A 15827-nucleotide genomic window follows, 5' to 3' on the forward strand; every position below is an offset into this window, starting at 1 on the left:
ATCTCAGAACACATCTCGGACGTGCCAAGTTGTAGTCCATGCTGCTGAAGACAGCTGAAGACTCGTTATTCCCTGCTAAACATTCTGTTTTAGCTCTCGGATGTGCTTTGTTCACATTTCTGCAGCGTGCTCCCCACTTCATGGAGCCCAATGGACAAAGGAGAGATTTTCCTTACTGGTTCAGCTGAAACCCACCAGAATCAAAATGAACTTCTGCTGCCACTGCTGTTAGGAAGCCCAAGGTGCCTCTAGAGTTGTAATCATCCCTCAGGATACCTCATTTACCCTTCTGTTCTCTATCTTCTAGAACTCCAAGCATGACTAATAAGCAATAGCCAGCCAAGTTCAGTTCCTCCCTTCTACTAGGCCTGTGACCCCCATTTTGCTCTGGAAAGTATTTGTTATTGTTATGGAAACAGGATCTCCAATTCTCTTCATGTTGTAGTGAACAAAGAAACCCAGAAAGCATTCATCGATATTTAGAAAGGCAATCTAGAGGAAAAATATCCTTCTCTCAGTGAAGAACTAATTGCAAAAGTGGTTCATCAGCCGTATGAGGATGCATTGCTCGCAGTGATATGGTCTAGAATAAAGATGACAACCTTCATGCTCCAAAGCGTGAGCCGATTTACCATCCAAGGTCAGGAAGAAATTTTTCCATCACTTAGGCACGTTACAGAACATGTCAACTTTTAGTTGACATATCAGACATTGGCCACTGAGCAACTAGACAGCCACACTGGGTAAAGCATGCATCTGCTCTCGTATGTCTGGAGTCATGGTTCTGCAGGGAGACAATATCACATCAAATATACCTCAACAAAAGAAGAACACAAACCTTGAGAAGTTGCTGCTCAACTCTGATCTGGTGTTTCCATAGCCAACATGTTCATAATCTTTGAATGACTCTTCACCGAGGAAGAAACACCCATAGCTAGGCCTAAGATCCTCAAAAGGAAAAAGTTGAGGGTCTCTGAACCACCTTTGAACCCACTTTTTTTCTTCTCTGCTCTTCCTTCATCTTCACTGAGAAGAGATTTCTTGCCCTAGAACATCTAAAGTCTGGTTAGGAAGAAATCAATAGTAAGCACTGGCCCCAGGAAGGCTTGTTAGGAGACAGAGATCTGTTTCAGGGTGTTTCCATCACTTACGAGAACTCCACATTCTTCCTTGTAGACCCATAGCTGGTGGAGACACAGACACAAGTTTCCATGTTTGATCCGTCAGGCAGAGAACATGAACAAGAAACAGCTGTCCAAGATACTGAGTGCTGTGTATTGGATACATCTCGCCGAGCCTGTCCTGATGTCTTCAGAGTGGTGGCCAACCATCAAGCGACAGAAAACCAATATCTTCCTTATAGTGTGGGTTGAGTTTCTTGTCTTCATTCTTACAGCAGCAGCAGCAGTGGCAGTATGTTTTGAAATAAGATCTTAGCAACTCCCAGGTTCCCCAAAAACAACTGATATTCCCTCCTAAACAAGCAAGGAAACAAGTTGTCCCAGTTGCTGGAGTTGTCTGCCCAGAGCCCTAATGGAAGCCCTTGATTTCTTGCAGACACTGATGAGTGCCACTCAAGCCCCTGTCTGAATGGAGCTACCTGCGCTGATGGCATCGACTCTTTCAAATGCTTATGCCTTCCCAGCTACGGAGGGGACCTGTGTGAGATCGGTACGGTCTACCTGGCTTCAGCTAATCTTACTAACTGCTGCACTACCTCGTTCACACCCTACCCCCAAAAAAAAGCTGATCCCAAGTGCACCCATCAGTCCAGCCCTCATCTCAGTAAGCTAACCTCTAACAGCAGCTTAAAATACACTAGGGAAAAGCTTTGAGACTTTTGCTTATGTATTTTGATTACTTTGTTCATCACAGCACTTCTAAGATTCCCAAGCAGGAGCTTCTGGTGTCTTCTTCAGCTTTTTCCTTTTTCCTAACTTTCTCTAGTGAAGTTCAATACAGATTGTAATGGTGTTCATCACAGAAGTTGCTGTCTCTTTGGGTCAAGGGTCTTTCTGTTCATCTGTAACAGTAGGGAAACATCTGAGTATATCTTCACCCCAGGCAAACTTTCTCTGCTAGAGCAGAATTTCATGGAAGGATGCTTCAACTGAGCCATGCAAAATGATTGTGTTTGTCTCTGTGAAGATGCATCTGAGAGAAACCTCGTTCACTCCAGGAATCTCCACCAATTTGACACAGCATGACATTTTGTCATCCCATCAACATAGCTTCCTGTGGCAAAAGCAGCAGGGAATGTATATCTCTGAGAAAATGTGAAGTGACCTATTTTTCTATCAAAATTAGGTACTCTGACCAGCACTAATACTTCTTTTTGTTTCTGCAAGGAAAGAAAAGAGGGTTTGGTGGTTTTTTAAAGCTGATACAAGTCTAAACTTTTATCAGCTTAGCTGAGAGGAAGCTCTCCTGCCTTGCTCAAACAAAAGATGAATAAGGTTCCAGTGTCTTCTTCACCTTGACATGAATAATGATAATATATAGGATTTTCTCCTCCCCTTAATTTGCATCTCTCCTTCTACTTCCAATATGAACATATGGAGTAGCTTACAAGAAGGTGGCTCAGGATCATTGGACTGCCTGGGAAGGAATCGTGCTGTCTTAACATCACTTTCCTAATGCAACCTAATCAGCCCCTGATTTACCCATCCCTGCTACCTGTTGTTGAAGATCCCTGTAGTCCAACAAGAGACTTTCTATCCTGTGGCTGTTTACAGTCTTGTTTGGTCCAAGCCAGGTTTGATTTCCTCTCTTCTCTGATCTATGGGCTCATGGGGGTCATAGCCTGGGAGATGCAAGAGGAAGCCAGTGTCCCAAATTCAGTGGGGAATGTAAATCTTCATTATTTCCATGAGGCTGATCATCCTTTCTGTTGGTCTCCAAGAATAGCAGGACACTGCAGGTGAGCTCTGCAGTCTGTGCACACTGCCAGTCCTTTTTGTCACCACAACAGTGTCCCTACCAGGGAACAAGATTTTCATCACTCTTTTCCGAGATGATTGTTGTCATATTTCCCTGTAAGTAACAGCTGTATAGGAAAGAGTGACCTTTCCCCTAGGAAATGTCCTGCTGAAGTTCTCTGCCGTGTGCCGTCCCATCCTCAGGCTGTGATGACAACAGGCGGCACTCAAGGTGCTGGAAAAAAGTCTTAAACCTCAAAAGACTGAGTGTGTTCTCTGCTCATCTGCCTGCAAAGACCAAGAATCCTTAGAGCTTCAGCTACTTCCAGATAATCAATTTGATCTGTTGAAGAAGGCAGAAAATGTTTTGAATGCCTCAAATAACTACCAACCCTTCCAACATCTCTGAAGCATCTGCAATCTCCAGCTGGAAGAACACCAGAAGGGTGGATTAGGAGAAATTATTATGATTGAAGGTGACAAGTGCTTTGACCTACCAAGTTTAACAACAGAAGAAAGAAACTGAGTATAGAAAACCTTACCGGAAAGGGAGAGAGGCATGAGGACTCATGAAACCACAATGCTCCAAGAACAGCAAATGGCTGAGAAACGATGGTAGATCGGGCATTTGAAAGGTTGAGATTAAAGATATTTCATTTTCTGTTTTCTTTGATCATGGTGCAGATGTTTCATGTTGCATTGCATGGGAGCTGTTGAAGGTCTTTTCTGGTGGTTTCTCCAATTATATCTGCTCTTCCCCACCTGCAGGTTTTTTGTTTAGTTGGTTGGGGTTTTTTTAATTAATGGCTTCAACACTTCAATGTTTCTTAAATAGTAAAAGACGTTCTGAAAAGTTGCAAAATTTTTGAACTTCACTCAAAGTTTCCTAGCTTTTTCCTTGAGATTTCATTTTGCCTCTCTACCATGGTAAGTTCCTGCCTCCAACTCTTTTCTCCCATCTTAGTAGGCTTGCTTGTCCTCCAGAGCCCTATAACCACACCAAGCAATGCATCCACCCAAATCTGGGCTCTCCTCCCCTCTTTCATTTTCAACCTATACGTGTTGATTCTGAGCATCTGGATTCAGATTTTTGAGTTTCCAAAGTAATAAAACTCTGCAGGCCAGCACAAGTGGGGACAGAGGGGTTCTTGCTTGGTCAGTTCCTCAAAAACAGAGTCCAGGAACATGACATGGGTATTGAATTGCCTAGGAACAAGTTTGTATCATTCAAGTTTTCTAGTACCATTGGTCGCTTTACTGCAAACATGGGGCCTTCAACACAGGCTCCTCTCTCTGTTCATGTCCTGGATGGCTTCTGATGATTTTTCTTAGGAATTCCCACAGGCAACAGTGTCAGGGTTTCCTTTTTAGTGGAACTGACCACGCATTGTCCCACATCACGCGAGCATGAGACGCTAAGAGGTGAGTTGGAAGGTTTCCAGACCCATGCACCAACTCCTTTTCATAACTCCTTTGTGTGTTTCAGACCTGCAAAACTGTGAGGAAGGCTGGACCAAGTTCCAGGGCCACTGCTACAGGCACTTTGAAGATAGGGAGACTTGGATGGATGCAGAGAACAGGTGCCGACAGTATCAAGCCCACCTGAGCAGTATCATCACCCCGGAGGAGCAAGAGTTCGTGAACAGTGAGTTCTGAGGGCAGCCTGAGACCGGGCAGGGGTCCATCTGATGGACTCTGAGTCTGTGGGCAGATTTATCCAAAATGACGTAAAAAACATAATTTCCCCCACTGTTGCTCAGATATTTCCTAATGAGGCCTCACCCTTGTGTGGGAGAGAAAGAACTGTCCACCCATGAGACAGAAGCCTTTCTCAGCTAGGACAGATCTTCACTTCTACCACATAGCTGATGTGGTTTGTTCACAAGATGTCCACTTGATGCAACAAGCGTGGTGACCCATGCCAATGTGGGTGGACCCATGCCCATGGCATGCTGAGTGGGGAGGGAGATGGACAAGCATGATGTGGGGGAAAAGGACATCATGGGCTGGGAAGGAGCTGAATGACTCAGAGGCTGCAGGTCCAGAGTCAGCTGAGATGGCAAAGAAATGCTTACAACAAGATGTAGGAGAAGCGTGACCCACTGTTCTTTCCACCTCCGTCTCTTCCAGGCCACGCACAGGACTACCAGTGGATTGGCCTCAGCGACAGAGCCGTGGAGAATGACTTTCGCTGGTCCGACGGGCACTCTCTGGTGAGCCTGCAGCCCATGGCATGGGAAACCATTAGCCTTCGGTGGGAGGGAAGAGGTTCCTGTTGGGTGGGAAGGGTCCCATGCGTTATGTGCTGAGCGCTTGGGTTGGGAATTAGTGTAGGCAACCCTCAGCTTTGTAGGGCTCATGGTTTTTCTAAGCCTCTTGTGAAGCTGGTCAGCTAAGCTCCTGGGCACTATCATGACAGAAATAACCAACCGCTGTAGTAGCAGTGGTGGCAACCCATGGTGTCTGCTGGTGAGATGCATGGAGGAGGAAGCAGCAGCAGGGACAAAGGAAGTTGTAGGAGAGGGAAGGGCTTGGCCTTAGGCAAAGGGCTTTTCTCTTTTGGCAGCAATTCGAGAACTGGCGGCCCAACCAACCTGATAACTTCTTCTCGGCGGGTGAGGACTGCGTTGTGATGATCTGGCATGAGCAAGGCGAATGGAACGACGTCCCCTGCAACTATCACCTCCCTTTCACCTGCAAGAAAGGAACAGGTCAGCACCCTGTGCCCTGCCAGCAAGGATGGGGGGCTCAGACAGTGGCTGTGGGGCTGGAGCCAGGGCCGGGGTTTCATGTCCCCAGGCAGAGCTGCCACTGCCACACACCCGCTCCGTGCCCTCCCACAGATGTAAGTGGCTGTGGCAATGCCCGGCTCCTGCTGTCTCCCTGGGAGGCAGGAACAGAGCCCTGAGGTAAATCACTGCTTAATTTTAAAGCCCATCACAGAATTTCCATATCTCCCCCCGACTAAATTTTGTGGGCAGAGGCAATCTTGAAGGGATTTAAGGTTTTATGAACTTCTAAATCAACTATCCCTATTTTATATTGTCTCATTTTTTTTTTCCCCCAAAGGAAACAAGCCTTCTGTGCATGTATCAAAAAAAGTCTAGCAAGCTTGGGTGATGGAATCCACCCAAATGGCACTCAGACATCTTCTAGATCAGAGATGTCATTCCAATGGGAGAATAACAGGGGAGGGCATCGCCCTCTCAGCATCTCAGGGCTAGGCAAGGATGGCTGTGGACACAGCTGTCTCTTTCTACCCCAGAAGTGGCCTTTCAAGCCCATCAATCTCTCCCTCCAGCACTTAGAGACCCCACAGGACTGGGTGTGGGAGAAGTGATGAGGCTGTGAGTGCCCAGTCTGTACCAGGCAGGCAGGAGCTGCCCTGGTGTGAGCTGCCTGCTCAGCCAGGCAGGACTCCTCATCTCTCTTTGTCTCTGCTCATCTGCTGCAGTGGCCTGTGGGGACCCTCCTGTTGTGGAAAATGCCAGGACCTTCGGTCGGAAGAAGGACCGCTATGAAATAAACTCCCTGGTGCGGTACCAGTGCAACCAAGGCTACATCCAGCGCCACGTGCCCACAATCCGGTGCCAGCCCAATGGGCAGTGGGAAGATCCACGGATATCCTGCATAAACCGTACGTCTCGTCCCCTTCGGGACAGGGCTGATGCATCCCTGCAGCTGGGAGAAGGAGCAGGGAATGAGGGAGGCATCACCTTAGGGTGCAGGTTAAATCTGAGCCAGGTAGAAGTGGACATCATGGTCCTCTTGACTTGTTGAAAGCTCCCACATGATGGGGCCATGGGGGCTGGCGTCTTCTGGGCAGATGTGGACCAGAGAGTCTGGCTGGAGGGACAACCTGGGCGATTCCTGCTCTGGATGCTCCTCCACCTAGGGAGTGTAGGGGCAGCTCCAGAGCCAGGAAAGGGCAACAAGGAGCTTACCAAGGGCCCAGGCTACTTAAAGAAAGAAAAAGAAATAAATTCTGAAAGGGAGAGTGTTGGCACAACCTGCATGGGCAGAGAGAATAAGCGGGGGGAGCTGTGGTTCCACCCAAGCCTGCCCCAGCATCCCTCTGTCCTGGGAGCAGACAGAAGCCCCACAGCAGAGCTGAGCCAAGGGACAGGGCTGGGCTCCTGACCCTTCTCCTGTCAAACCTCCAGCTGATGGCAGCCAGCCCTCTCCCACTGATGTCCCAGCCCACTCCCAGGCCTGCCTACACCCCTGTCCCATCCCTGTTCGCCCAATAATTTAATCAGGCTCAGCCAAATCACATCTGTCCAGTGGACTCCTTGCCAGGTTCTGGTCCAGCTGGGCAATTCCAGCTAAAGCAACAGTCCCACAGCCAGGGAAAATTGATACGGGCTTAAGGGACAAACCTCCACCCCAGGGAGGAGATGGAAGGAGGAGGGATGGAGGAAGAGTCTGTGTGGTGCGGATAAAGCTGCTCACTCCCTTGGCTCTGCTGCAGACCCGGAAAGCTGCAGTGCTCCCAGCACAGACCATCAGTGATTAGAATAAGACACAGGCTGTTCCCAAACAGCTTTTGCATTTTCCATCAAAACCCTCCTCCAATTATCACACCGGAGTGGTGCCAGCTCCGAGGGAGACCAGCAGCAAAGATCAGGCAGAAACTTTGTCCCTGCCAGCCAGACGGGGCTGTTTTCCCCCGCTGTGCCCTGGGCACGTCCCACTAATGAAGGATATTTCCATCCCTGTCCCAGGGGACTGGGGAGGGACTGTCAGGGCAGCAGGAGAGGCAGGGACACAGTCCCCATGCCCACCGCAATAGCGGAGCCAGGCACAGGGAAGCGATGGGATGAGCATCTGCAGCAAGGACGCGCCTGCCCAGGTTCCCAGGAGGCACCTTCACCCCTGGGTGAAGCAAACCCCAGTTTCAGGGGCAAAAGAAGGGCCGATTGTGTGTGAGCAAACAGGCTGGCGCCATGGCACACACAGCTGCCCGTCAGGCAGCGCTGCCTGCAGCTGCCCGTGTTTTTCCATAGAGCCAAAAGCTGGGGCGGCCAGCACAGGACAAGCAGTGTCTCTGTCCCAGCTCCAGCTAACAAGGTGCCTTTTCTTCTCCTCCTTCTTCTGCAGCCTCCAACTACCAGCGCAGGCTATACAAGAGGAGTCCCAGGAGCCGGTCAAGACTCAGCGGCAGAGCCGTGCACAGACCCACCCATTAGAGCGGGGCGAGAGACCAAGGGGGAAAGCGAGAGAGAAAGAGAGATTTTTAACAGAACAGTTATATTAACAGAGTCGATTTCTTCTTCTTCTTGTTGCTTTTTTGTCATATAAGGAAAAAAAAAATATATTAAAGACAAACCCACCTTTGTGTATATATATAAAAAAAAAAATTAATGTTTTTTTCCATGCACCAAAGCAAAGCAAATTAGATCTCAGCATTTTTACTAACCGTCCGGTTCCAATTATCTTCGTGCCTTTGGGGACAGGGAGGGGGGTGGGTTTGCAGAGGGCAGGGGGTTAAGTTAAATAATAAAGATGATTATTTTTTCCTGATTTTATTCACGAACAATGTAATTATTTCTGTTATTTAATCTCCGGGGTGAACAGCACCTTTTGGGGTTTTATTTTATTTTTTTCCAGAATCCTCCTACTGCTGCAGCGTGTCGGGGCGGGCGGGGAGGGCCGGGGGGCTGTGGTGGAAGGAGCTGTGGGTGGAGAGAGGCGAGGGGATGCTGAGACCCGGGACCCGGACGCTGGGGCTGCAGCCTCTGTCTGCTTCCCCACCGCCCCCTCCCGCAGCGCAGCACCCGTCCTGGGACAACGTGCTCTTTCCAGGGGACCGTGCGGGGCACCAGCGTTCCCTGCACCTATTTATATTTTTGAACATATCCTATTTTGAAAGAATGATAAATAATAAAGAGAGTGAAATCGGAATAGGTACTTTCTCAGTGTTGGTTTTTTTTTGGGGAAAGGGGGTGTCTACATGGGATGGGGTGGGGGGTGTCTCCCATGGCAACGCAAAGGGGAAAGAAGAGGAGCACAAAGAGGGTCCTCCAGCTACATGGGAATGACTCAGCCTCAGTCAGCACCCAAGGGTGCAGCCTTGGGGACAACAGAGTTGTGGGGATGAGAAGACCTTTAAAGGTCTCTTCTAACTTAAACTATTAGATGATTCTCTGATTCCCAAGCCCCAGATGAAGCTGGACTCGGGGCAGGACATTTTTCCCCTGTTCACCTCTTGCCCCAGGGCGAGCATCCCAACCCACATGCCTAAAACCCACCAAAAACCCATCACCAGCAGGAAATGCTTCACCATCTAGCTTCCAGTCCTGACACCTGGAGTCTTAATTAACACTCATTAGTGACCTCTCTTGAGAAGCTCACGGTTGACACAGGGCTGAGCTGGCAGCAAACAGATGATGCTCAGCCAAGGATGACAGTCCTAGGTGTCCAGCCAGGAATCCCCAAATCCTCTCTCTGTAGCAGCCCCCTCTCTTATGCTGGGACAGAGATGGGGACACAGCCACGTCACTCCAGGGCTTTCTCCACTGATTTATTAGAAGAGGTCCAGGAAAATACATCTTTTCGAAACCAAACACTCAAAGAAGAAGGCACCAGAGTTCAAGTGGCATCCAGGTGAGGGGCGCATGGAGATAAGGCACTGGCGCTCCTGTGGGGACAGGCACAACGGCATCCTTCAGCGGGATGGGGTCGGGGCTGGAAGAGGAGCCAGGACACAACAGAAGCCCCTTTTCTCTACCTCTGGTCAAATCCAGCCTTGTCTCGCTCTCACCCCACAAGCTCAGGGGCAGGACCAGCCTGGAAGAGCAGGCGGGTGTCAGTGACATGCTGCCACCATGGGAAGGGGCCACCACCCATGGGGTGGCAGGGGCCAAGCGGGGTGGCAGCAGCCCATGGGGATCATCCTCATGCACACCCCATGCCAGGGACAGTCCCACACTGCTCCAGATGTGGAAAATATAAAGAAAGAACACAAAATAAAAGAAAAAGAAGCCTCCCCCCTGCCCCACCTCCCCCCAGTCACCCCCAAAACAGCCCTGGGAAACACCCGACATCAGGTACTGTCAGGCTGGAAACATCCTCCGGCCAAGAAGAAGCCCCCACGGCTCCTTATCTCTCCTTGTAGCAGAAGACCCCAAATCTGCCCTTGCTAGGGAAGCCGAAGCTGCGGACACCGGGCTCTGCAGGGCCACAGTTGGCCCGGGGTTTGGCGATGGGGTAGCGGACACTGCCGTCTGCCAGCCAGCCAGCATCACAGCGGTCCAGCCCCAGGAACTTCCAGGCAGAGTAGAGGTGTCCCACCCGGGCAATCTCAGCCCCCGCGTCCTGGCAGCTCTGCTTGGCCTCCTCCAGCGTCATCCCAGCTGGGTGGTTCAGGTAGAACACTTCTCCTAGGAGGGAGGAGTATGAGAGGGGAGCATCAACGTCAAGCATCATCCAGAGCACCCCTGCCTGGAGCATCCCTGCCTAGGGCATCCTCATCCAAGAGGGAAGGAGGACATGGGATGGCACCAATCGGGCACAGCATCTTCCCCAGGATCCCACCCCCCAGCCTGTGGCCCAGCACCCACCTCGTAGTCCAGAGGAGAAGCAGAAGGCATCAAAGCGGTGCAGGTGTCGGTGGCGCGAGCCGTAGCTGCGGATGCCCGGGGCGAGGTGCAGCCCACCACAGGGCTTGCGGGGCAGGCGGATGGGATACTGCACGGTGCCATCAGACAACCAGCCTGCATTGCACCAGTCCAGCCCCTCGTTCCAGGCCTGGAATAGCTGGTTGAAGCTGGCGAGGATGGCACCTTGCTCCTGGCACACCTGCTCGGCTTCGTGGAAGTTGAGCCTGTACTGGCCGCGGGGAGGCTGGTAGGGGAACACGATGCCTGGGGGCAGACGGGGCACTCAGCCGGGCAGCCCACCCACCCCGTCCGGCCTGGCAGAAGCCGCAGGGTTCCCCGACCCATCCCAAAGCCAGGTTCTACGACAGGGACCACCCCAGGGTGGCACAGCCCCAGTCTCAGGTGTGCGGGGATAGAGCTGCTCCAGGCATGCAGCCACCAGCAGTGAGTTGCCAGCAACATCTGGTGGCACAGGGACACAGCGGCTCAGTCCTGGGGACACACAGGCCACCCTCATGGTGACAGCACCAGTGCATGCAGGAATGCACGGACTATGATAATGAGGTTGCAGGGACTGCCACCACAGGGTGGTATGGACCACAGTCCTGGGGACACACAGACAGTGGTCCCAGTGAGACACAGACCATCGCTGTGGGATGGAAGGACCATTGTCATGGAGATGTACGGGCTACAGGAACATAAGGACCAGCATCACACAGGTATACGGGCCATGACCCCAGAGACATATAAACCATCACATGAGGATGGGTGGACCACTGTCACAGGGATGGATGGACCACAGGAACATGTGCACCATCACCATGGACCATGGTCACAGGGACTGGTGGGGACAAGTCAACACCAGAGGGAGGGCCTGGGGGCTCAGAGTGTGGGCAGGGACACAGCAAGGGGGACATTTCCACAGTTCTGAGCTTGGCAGTAGAGCCAGGGCTGGGTCAGGTCCCTCATGGCAAGTGAGCAAGAGGGGTTGAACCGATCTCCAAGGTTCATCACAAGATGCATGGAGACTCCCAGAGCTGGGATGCAAGGGAGCAGCTGCACATCATGCAGCACAGTAGGAAGATGAGTGGGTAGAGGCAGGAAACACTGTGACCACAGGGTCACCCCCAGCTCCAACCCCCACAGTAGCATCTCCAGCATCCCAGCTGGGCAGAGCACTCTGGGCTCACTCGATGCTGAGACCCCACAGTCAGACAGCCCCAAGCCACCATCCCACTGCACTGAGCATCCCAGTCCCTTTCTGCCCATGACTCGGTTCCCCAATCCCCCTGCCTAGCTACCTCCCCAAAGAGGGGGTGCCCCAGGAAGCCCAGGCTCACTGACTTGGCACAAGGTGTGATAAAGTCTCTGCCATGCCCCCACCTTGCAGCCGGAGGTCCACCACATCGCTCTCATCCTCTAGCCCATCGATGACCTCGCAGCGGTATTTGCCATCATCCTGCAAGCGCACGTCACTGATGACCAGCGAGGCCTCATGCCGGCTGGCCTGATGGAGTTGAGCTCGGCCACGAAAATCCCCGAAGGCCACGGAGGTCTTGCCGATGGCCACCAGCACGTCCTTCTCCTTGGTGTAGTCGTCCCGCAGCTTGGACCATTTGATGCGGATTTTGCGCTTGGCTTCCGTGTCAGGCTCGAAATGGTAACGGCAGGGCAGGGTGACATTGGCACCATTGGTGCTGTAGACAGGGTCTTTGGGGGTTTCCACCCATAGCCTGGCCCCGTTGAAGTAAACCACTGGGCACAGGGAGGTAAAGTGTGAAATGTGGGTCAGGGTCCCCATATCTCCCTGCAGCCACTCTCCTCTCTCCTTCCAGCCACCTGTTCCTCTGCCTGAGCATCCCATGAACACCCCCCAAGTATCCCTGGAGCACCCCTGCCTGCTCCTCTGCACCTCACATCCTCCTCAAGAGATGGATCCCAGCCCTAGAGGCAGAATGGGATAACTTCAACCCTTTGCACCAACCTGCCACCCCCCGCTTTCCGCCAGCCCTGCTAATCCCCCATATACCTTTCTCCTGCCCGTTGCCCTTGTCATTCATGATGTGGTTGTAGTAGAAGCCATTGTAGAAGGGGTGGTGAGAGCCGGTGGCCAGTGGCAGCAGTGTGGCCTCCAGGAGCAGCGGGAGCAGCAGCATGGCTGGGGAGTGAGGCTGAACCCTGAGCCTGGGCTGCCAAAGGGAAAAGGGCTGCAGTAACACCCCAGAATAAACAGGAGGGCCACAGCACTGCCTGGCACAGGGCAGCAGCCAAACCCCATTGCAGGGATGCAAGGAGAGGGGCGGGAATAGCCGACAGAGCAGCTTGCCTGCCTGCAGAGGAGGGCGCAAGCAGCCTGAGTTGTGTCCCTAGACCTGCCCCACAACCCGGGCTCTCAGTCTCCTCCATCCTTGTCCTCCTGCCTGAGCCATGCTGCACACCATTGCATTCACCCCTGCTGCACCTTGAGGCTTGCGGAGCGCCCAGCCCAAAGCGGGGAGCTCAGACCAAGCCAGGGATGGGACAGTCAGGAGAAACAGGATCCCAAGGCATCCTGTGGACAGGGAGCACTGGAAAAACATCACGTAGGGGATGCAGCAGGGAGAGAAGTGGCCGAGCCCCACCATAAGCTGCAAGCTCAGTTTACAGAGGCAGCCGAGCGTGCAGCCCAGCCAAGGAGGGGAGGAGAGAGCTCGGGGCTGCCTCCCCTGTTCCGGCACTGGACGAATCCTGGTGGCACCCATCCTGGTGGCCTGGCTAGGGACTCCCAGCTCCAAACTGGAGCTGACACTTTGCACCACAGGCACAGACAGCATCAACTCCGTGCAACACATACCGCTCCCAAACCGTGTCCCCTGCGCAGGCGAAAGCCTGGCTGCTCCACAGTACTGGAGACCTGTGCTGCCCTCAGCTCTTCGTGGCCTGGGCACCCAAGGGTGCTCTGCGTGGGGCTCACCCAGGCAACTCGCAGCAGCATTTGCCGGCTTGCGAGCTTTCCCAGAGCCGGCAGAGGGGGCCCAGCACCTGGCCAGCCTCCAGCCTCACCAAGCCCGGGATGGATTGACATCTGTGCCCCCTGCCTAGACCAGGTTTACAAGTGCCTGTAAAGGTGCTCTGGGCCAAGGAACCACGGAACAGAGGGTGCTTGTTCCCAGCAGGGACCGGCATGGGGGACAGCGGTGGTCTCCAGGGACCAGGACATGAAACTGGCTGCTCTGGTGGTGGGTGGCTCACTCCTGGGCACTCCTCCATGCCATCCATACCTCCACACCACCAGTGCCACCTCTCACCTCCCCACAGGTTGCAACTCATGCTCGCCACCCAGCCAAGGTGTGCAGAGCTGGTGCCGGAGGCGCGGGGTGCACCCATTTGGGCAGCACAGCCCCAGGAGCCCAGCAGCAGCGGCGCTGCAGGCAGGGAGCCTGGCAGGCAGGCTGCCATGTGCTTTCCACGCGCAGGCAGGGCGGGCTCGAGGTACCGGCAGCTTCGCACCTCGGTGTGGGGACACCAGCCCTGGCCCCGCTGTGTCCCCAGTCCCTCTCCACCCCCAGGGCGCAGCGTTCTGGTGACATGCAGAGGGCCGGGCATCCTCAGCTGCAGTGCCCGTGGGCATCGTGCTGCAGCACCCACTGCAGCGATGCCCAGCACCTTCCCTGGCGCTGCCCGGCACCCTCCACGGCGATGCCATCCCTCCCTGCCCGCTACGGCGAGCAGGGTGCCCACCCCCGGGGTGCCAGCCCTCCCCAACCCCGGCTCCGGGGCCAAGTCCTACTCACGCTGGTTGCAGGCAGGCTGCGGGCAAGCTGCAGGCAGATGCACTGTGTTTAGGGCTCTTGCACCGCTGAGAGGAAGCAGCTCCAGGGCCTGCCTCTTAAAGGGAAACACACGCCTTTCCCAACCCCCTGCTCGCAGCCCGGAGCTGGGGTGGGTGCCCCTGGCCCCCCGCCTGCCCACCGTGCCCAGGCGACAGCCTCGCTGGGCTCCCGCATGCTGCATGCATGCTGCCTGTCTCATCTGTGATGTGCCAGCGACCAGCATTGCCCCTGGCTTGGAGGGGAAAGTATCAGGGAGTGGGATGCCCAATCAGGGTTGGGGGGACCCCATGATGCCATCGTGCTGGGGAGAAGAGCCCTTGTCCCACATCCCACCAGGGGGACCTGGCCATGGTCCCCAGGAGATCGTAGTGCTGAGCACGCACAGGGCAGGAGCACCATGGGCATAAGCGGCTTGGGATGCGTGGGCTGTGGCAGGGGGTGGTCCATGCCTGGGATGTGCAGGCGACACCTGCTCTGGTGTCTGGGGGAGGCAGCTGAGCCACGGGGGGTTCAAGCCTCTTCGGGATCTGCTTGTCAATGGGGGCAAAGCAGAGGCACAGAAACTGGTGCAAAAGCTTTGGGGTGCCTTGTTGCACCCATCCACTGGGGCACCATCCCTAGTGTGGGATGATACCCTTCATGCCAGCTCCTGCTGGCACACGGACATGCAGCCCCAGCTCTGGGAGCCTCAGATCTGGCCCTCGGGAAGGGCAGTGTGGTGGCAGCACAGCCAGGGATGCTGGTCCAGGGGTGGCCGAAGCGGCCAAGCACACAGAGGAACTGCGGAGCGGTGTGTGTCCTGACCTGGCAACCCATTGCCCTGGCCCAACATGCCACTTCACCCCCCACTTTGTTGTTTTATTGCAAGGAAATGAGGCGCGGGGGCCCCGGTCCTGCTCTCGCCGCCGTGCAGGACGGCGTCAAGCCGGAAAGAAAACAACTCATGCAAAAATAAACTGCCCCGGGGATGGGTGTGGGGTGAAGGGGGCTGGGACCCCTTCCTGACAGCCCCCAGCATGGCGCGTTTGGGGTCCGATCATGTCTGCCTGCCGCCACCACGCTGATAGGGAGCAGCCGGCACGGAAACGGCGTTATCTGCAGGCAGCGCCAGCCCAGCAGCTCCTGTCCCCTGCGGTAAGCCCTGACTGGGATGGCTGCGGGATCCAGGATCTGGAGGCACTGCTCTTCCTTGCTGTCCTGCCTGCACAGCCACCCATCAGGGCCTGCCAGACTTCCGCAAGAAGGGACACAGCGGGGCTGAGCTGCCCAGGGACGCAGGACCGTGACAGCCAGGCACGCTGCCTGCTTGCCTTCCCGGAGCAGGTTGTTCCACAGCCTACAATGGAGGGGCAATTATATGTCCCAGCATAGTGGTGCAGGGCTGCTGTACTGTCTGCATCCTGGCCAAGGGTCCTTGGTGGTCCCAGCCCAGCCCCATGGCCAGAGGAGGTGGTGGGATGGCATCCTGACTACATCCCGGCTGCATCCCAGCCAGT

The 15827-nt window shown here is 54.2% G+C and overlaps 2 protein-coding genes across 4 annotated transcripts in view; one reads left to right on the top strand and one right to left on the bottom strand.

Annotated features, from left to right (window-relative positions):
• The window catches only part of ACAN (aggrecan), a 50415-nt gene extending 41599 nt beyond the window's left edge, over positions 1–8816 (top strand). The window contains exons 13-18 of one of the 2 annotated variants that reach the window (XM_065847730.2): positions 1558–1671; positions 4405–4563; positions 5049–5131; positions 5485–5629; positions 6373–6555; positions 8019–8816. In XM_065847730.2, the coding sequence (XP_065703802.1) occupies positions 1558–1671; positions 4405–4563; positions 5049–5131; positions 5485–5629; positions 6373–6555; positions 8019–8107 (773 nt within the window). In that variant the 3' untranslated portion in view covers positions 8108–8816. The remainder of the gene's footprint in view (positions 1–1557; positions 1672–4404; positions 4564–5048; positions 5132–5484; positions 5630–6372; positions 6556–8018) is intronic. The other variant, XM_065847731.2, reaches the window with a different exon arrangement.
• Positions 8817–9924: 1108 nt separating this feature from the next.
• HAPLN3 (hyaluronan and proteoglycan link protein 3) lies at positions 9925–14399 on the bottom strand. Of its 2 annotated transcripts, none has more exons than XM_065847446.2 (5): positions 14293–14399; positions 12549–12708; positions 11903–12274; positions 10481–10783; positions 9925–10300 (listed from the first exon to the last, which is right to left on the bottom strand). In XM_065847446.2, the coding sequence occupies exons 2-5, from the start codon at positions 12673–12675 to the stop codon at positions 10020–10022; spliced, it is 1083 nt and encodes a 360-aa protein (XP_065703518.1). In that variant the 5' UTR covers positions 12676–12708; positions 14293–14399; the 3' UTR covers positions 9925–10019. The 2 variants fall into 2 exon arrangements, with proteins under 2 accessions (XP_065703518.1, XP_071670131.1); XM_071814030.1 differs by having other exon boundaries at positions 12549–12703; positions 14293–14346.
• Between the last annotated feature and the right edge of the window lie 1428 nt (positions 14400–15827).

Source organism: Patagioenas fasciata, chromosome 12 (assembly GCF_037038585.1).
Source record: "Patagioenas fasciata isolate bPatFas1 chromosome 12, bPatFas1.hap1, whole genome shotgun sequence".
NCBI lineage: Eukaryota > Metazoa > Chordata > Aves > Columbiformes > Columbidae > Patagioenas > Patagioenas fasciata.

Bases quoted from the DNA above. Each gene is read 5' to 3' on its own strand.
- HAPLN3 (XM_065847446.2), bottom strand. From the start codon at position 12,675: ATGCTGCTGCTCCCGCTGCTCCTGGAGGCCACACTGCTGCCACTGGCC. The intron at 12,275-12,548 runs GTATATGGGGGA...CCCTGTGCCCAG, and splicing joins GGGCAACGGGCAGGAGAAAG to TGGTTTACTTCAACGGGGCC. The intron at 10,784-11,902 runs GTGGGGGCATGG...GTCTGCCCCCAG, and splicing joins GGTGGACCTCCGGCTGCAAG to GCATCGTGTTCCCCTACCAG.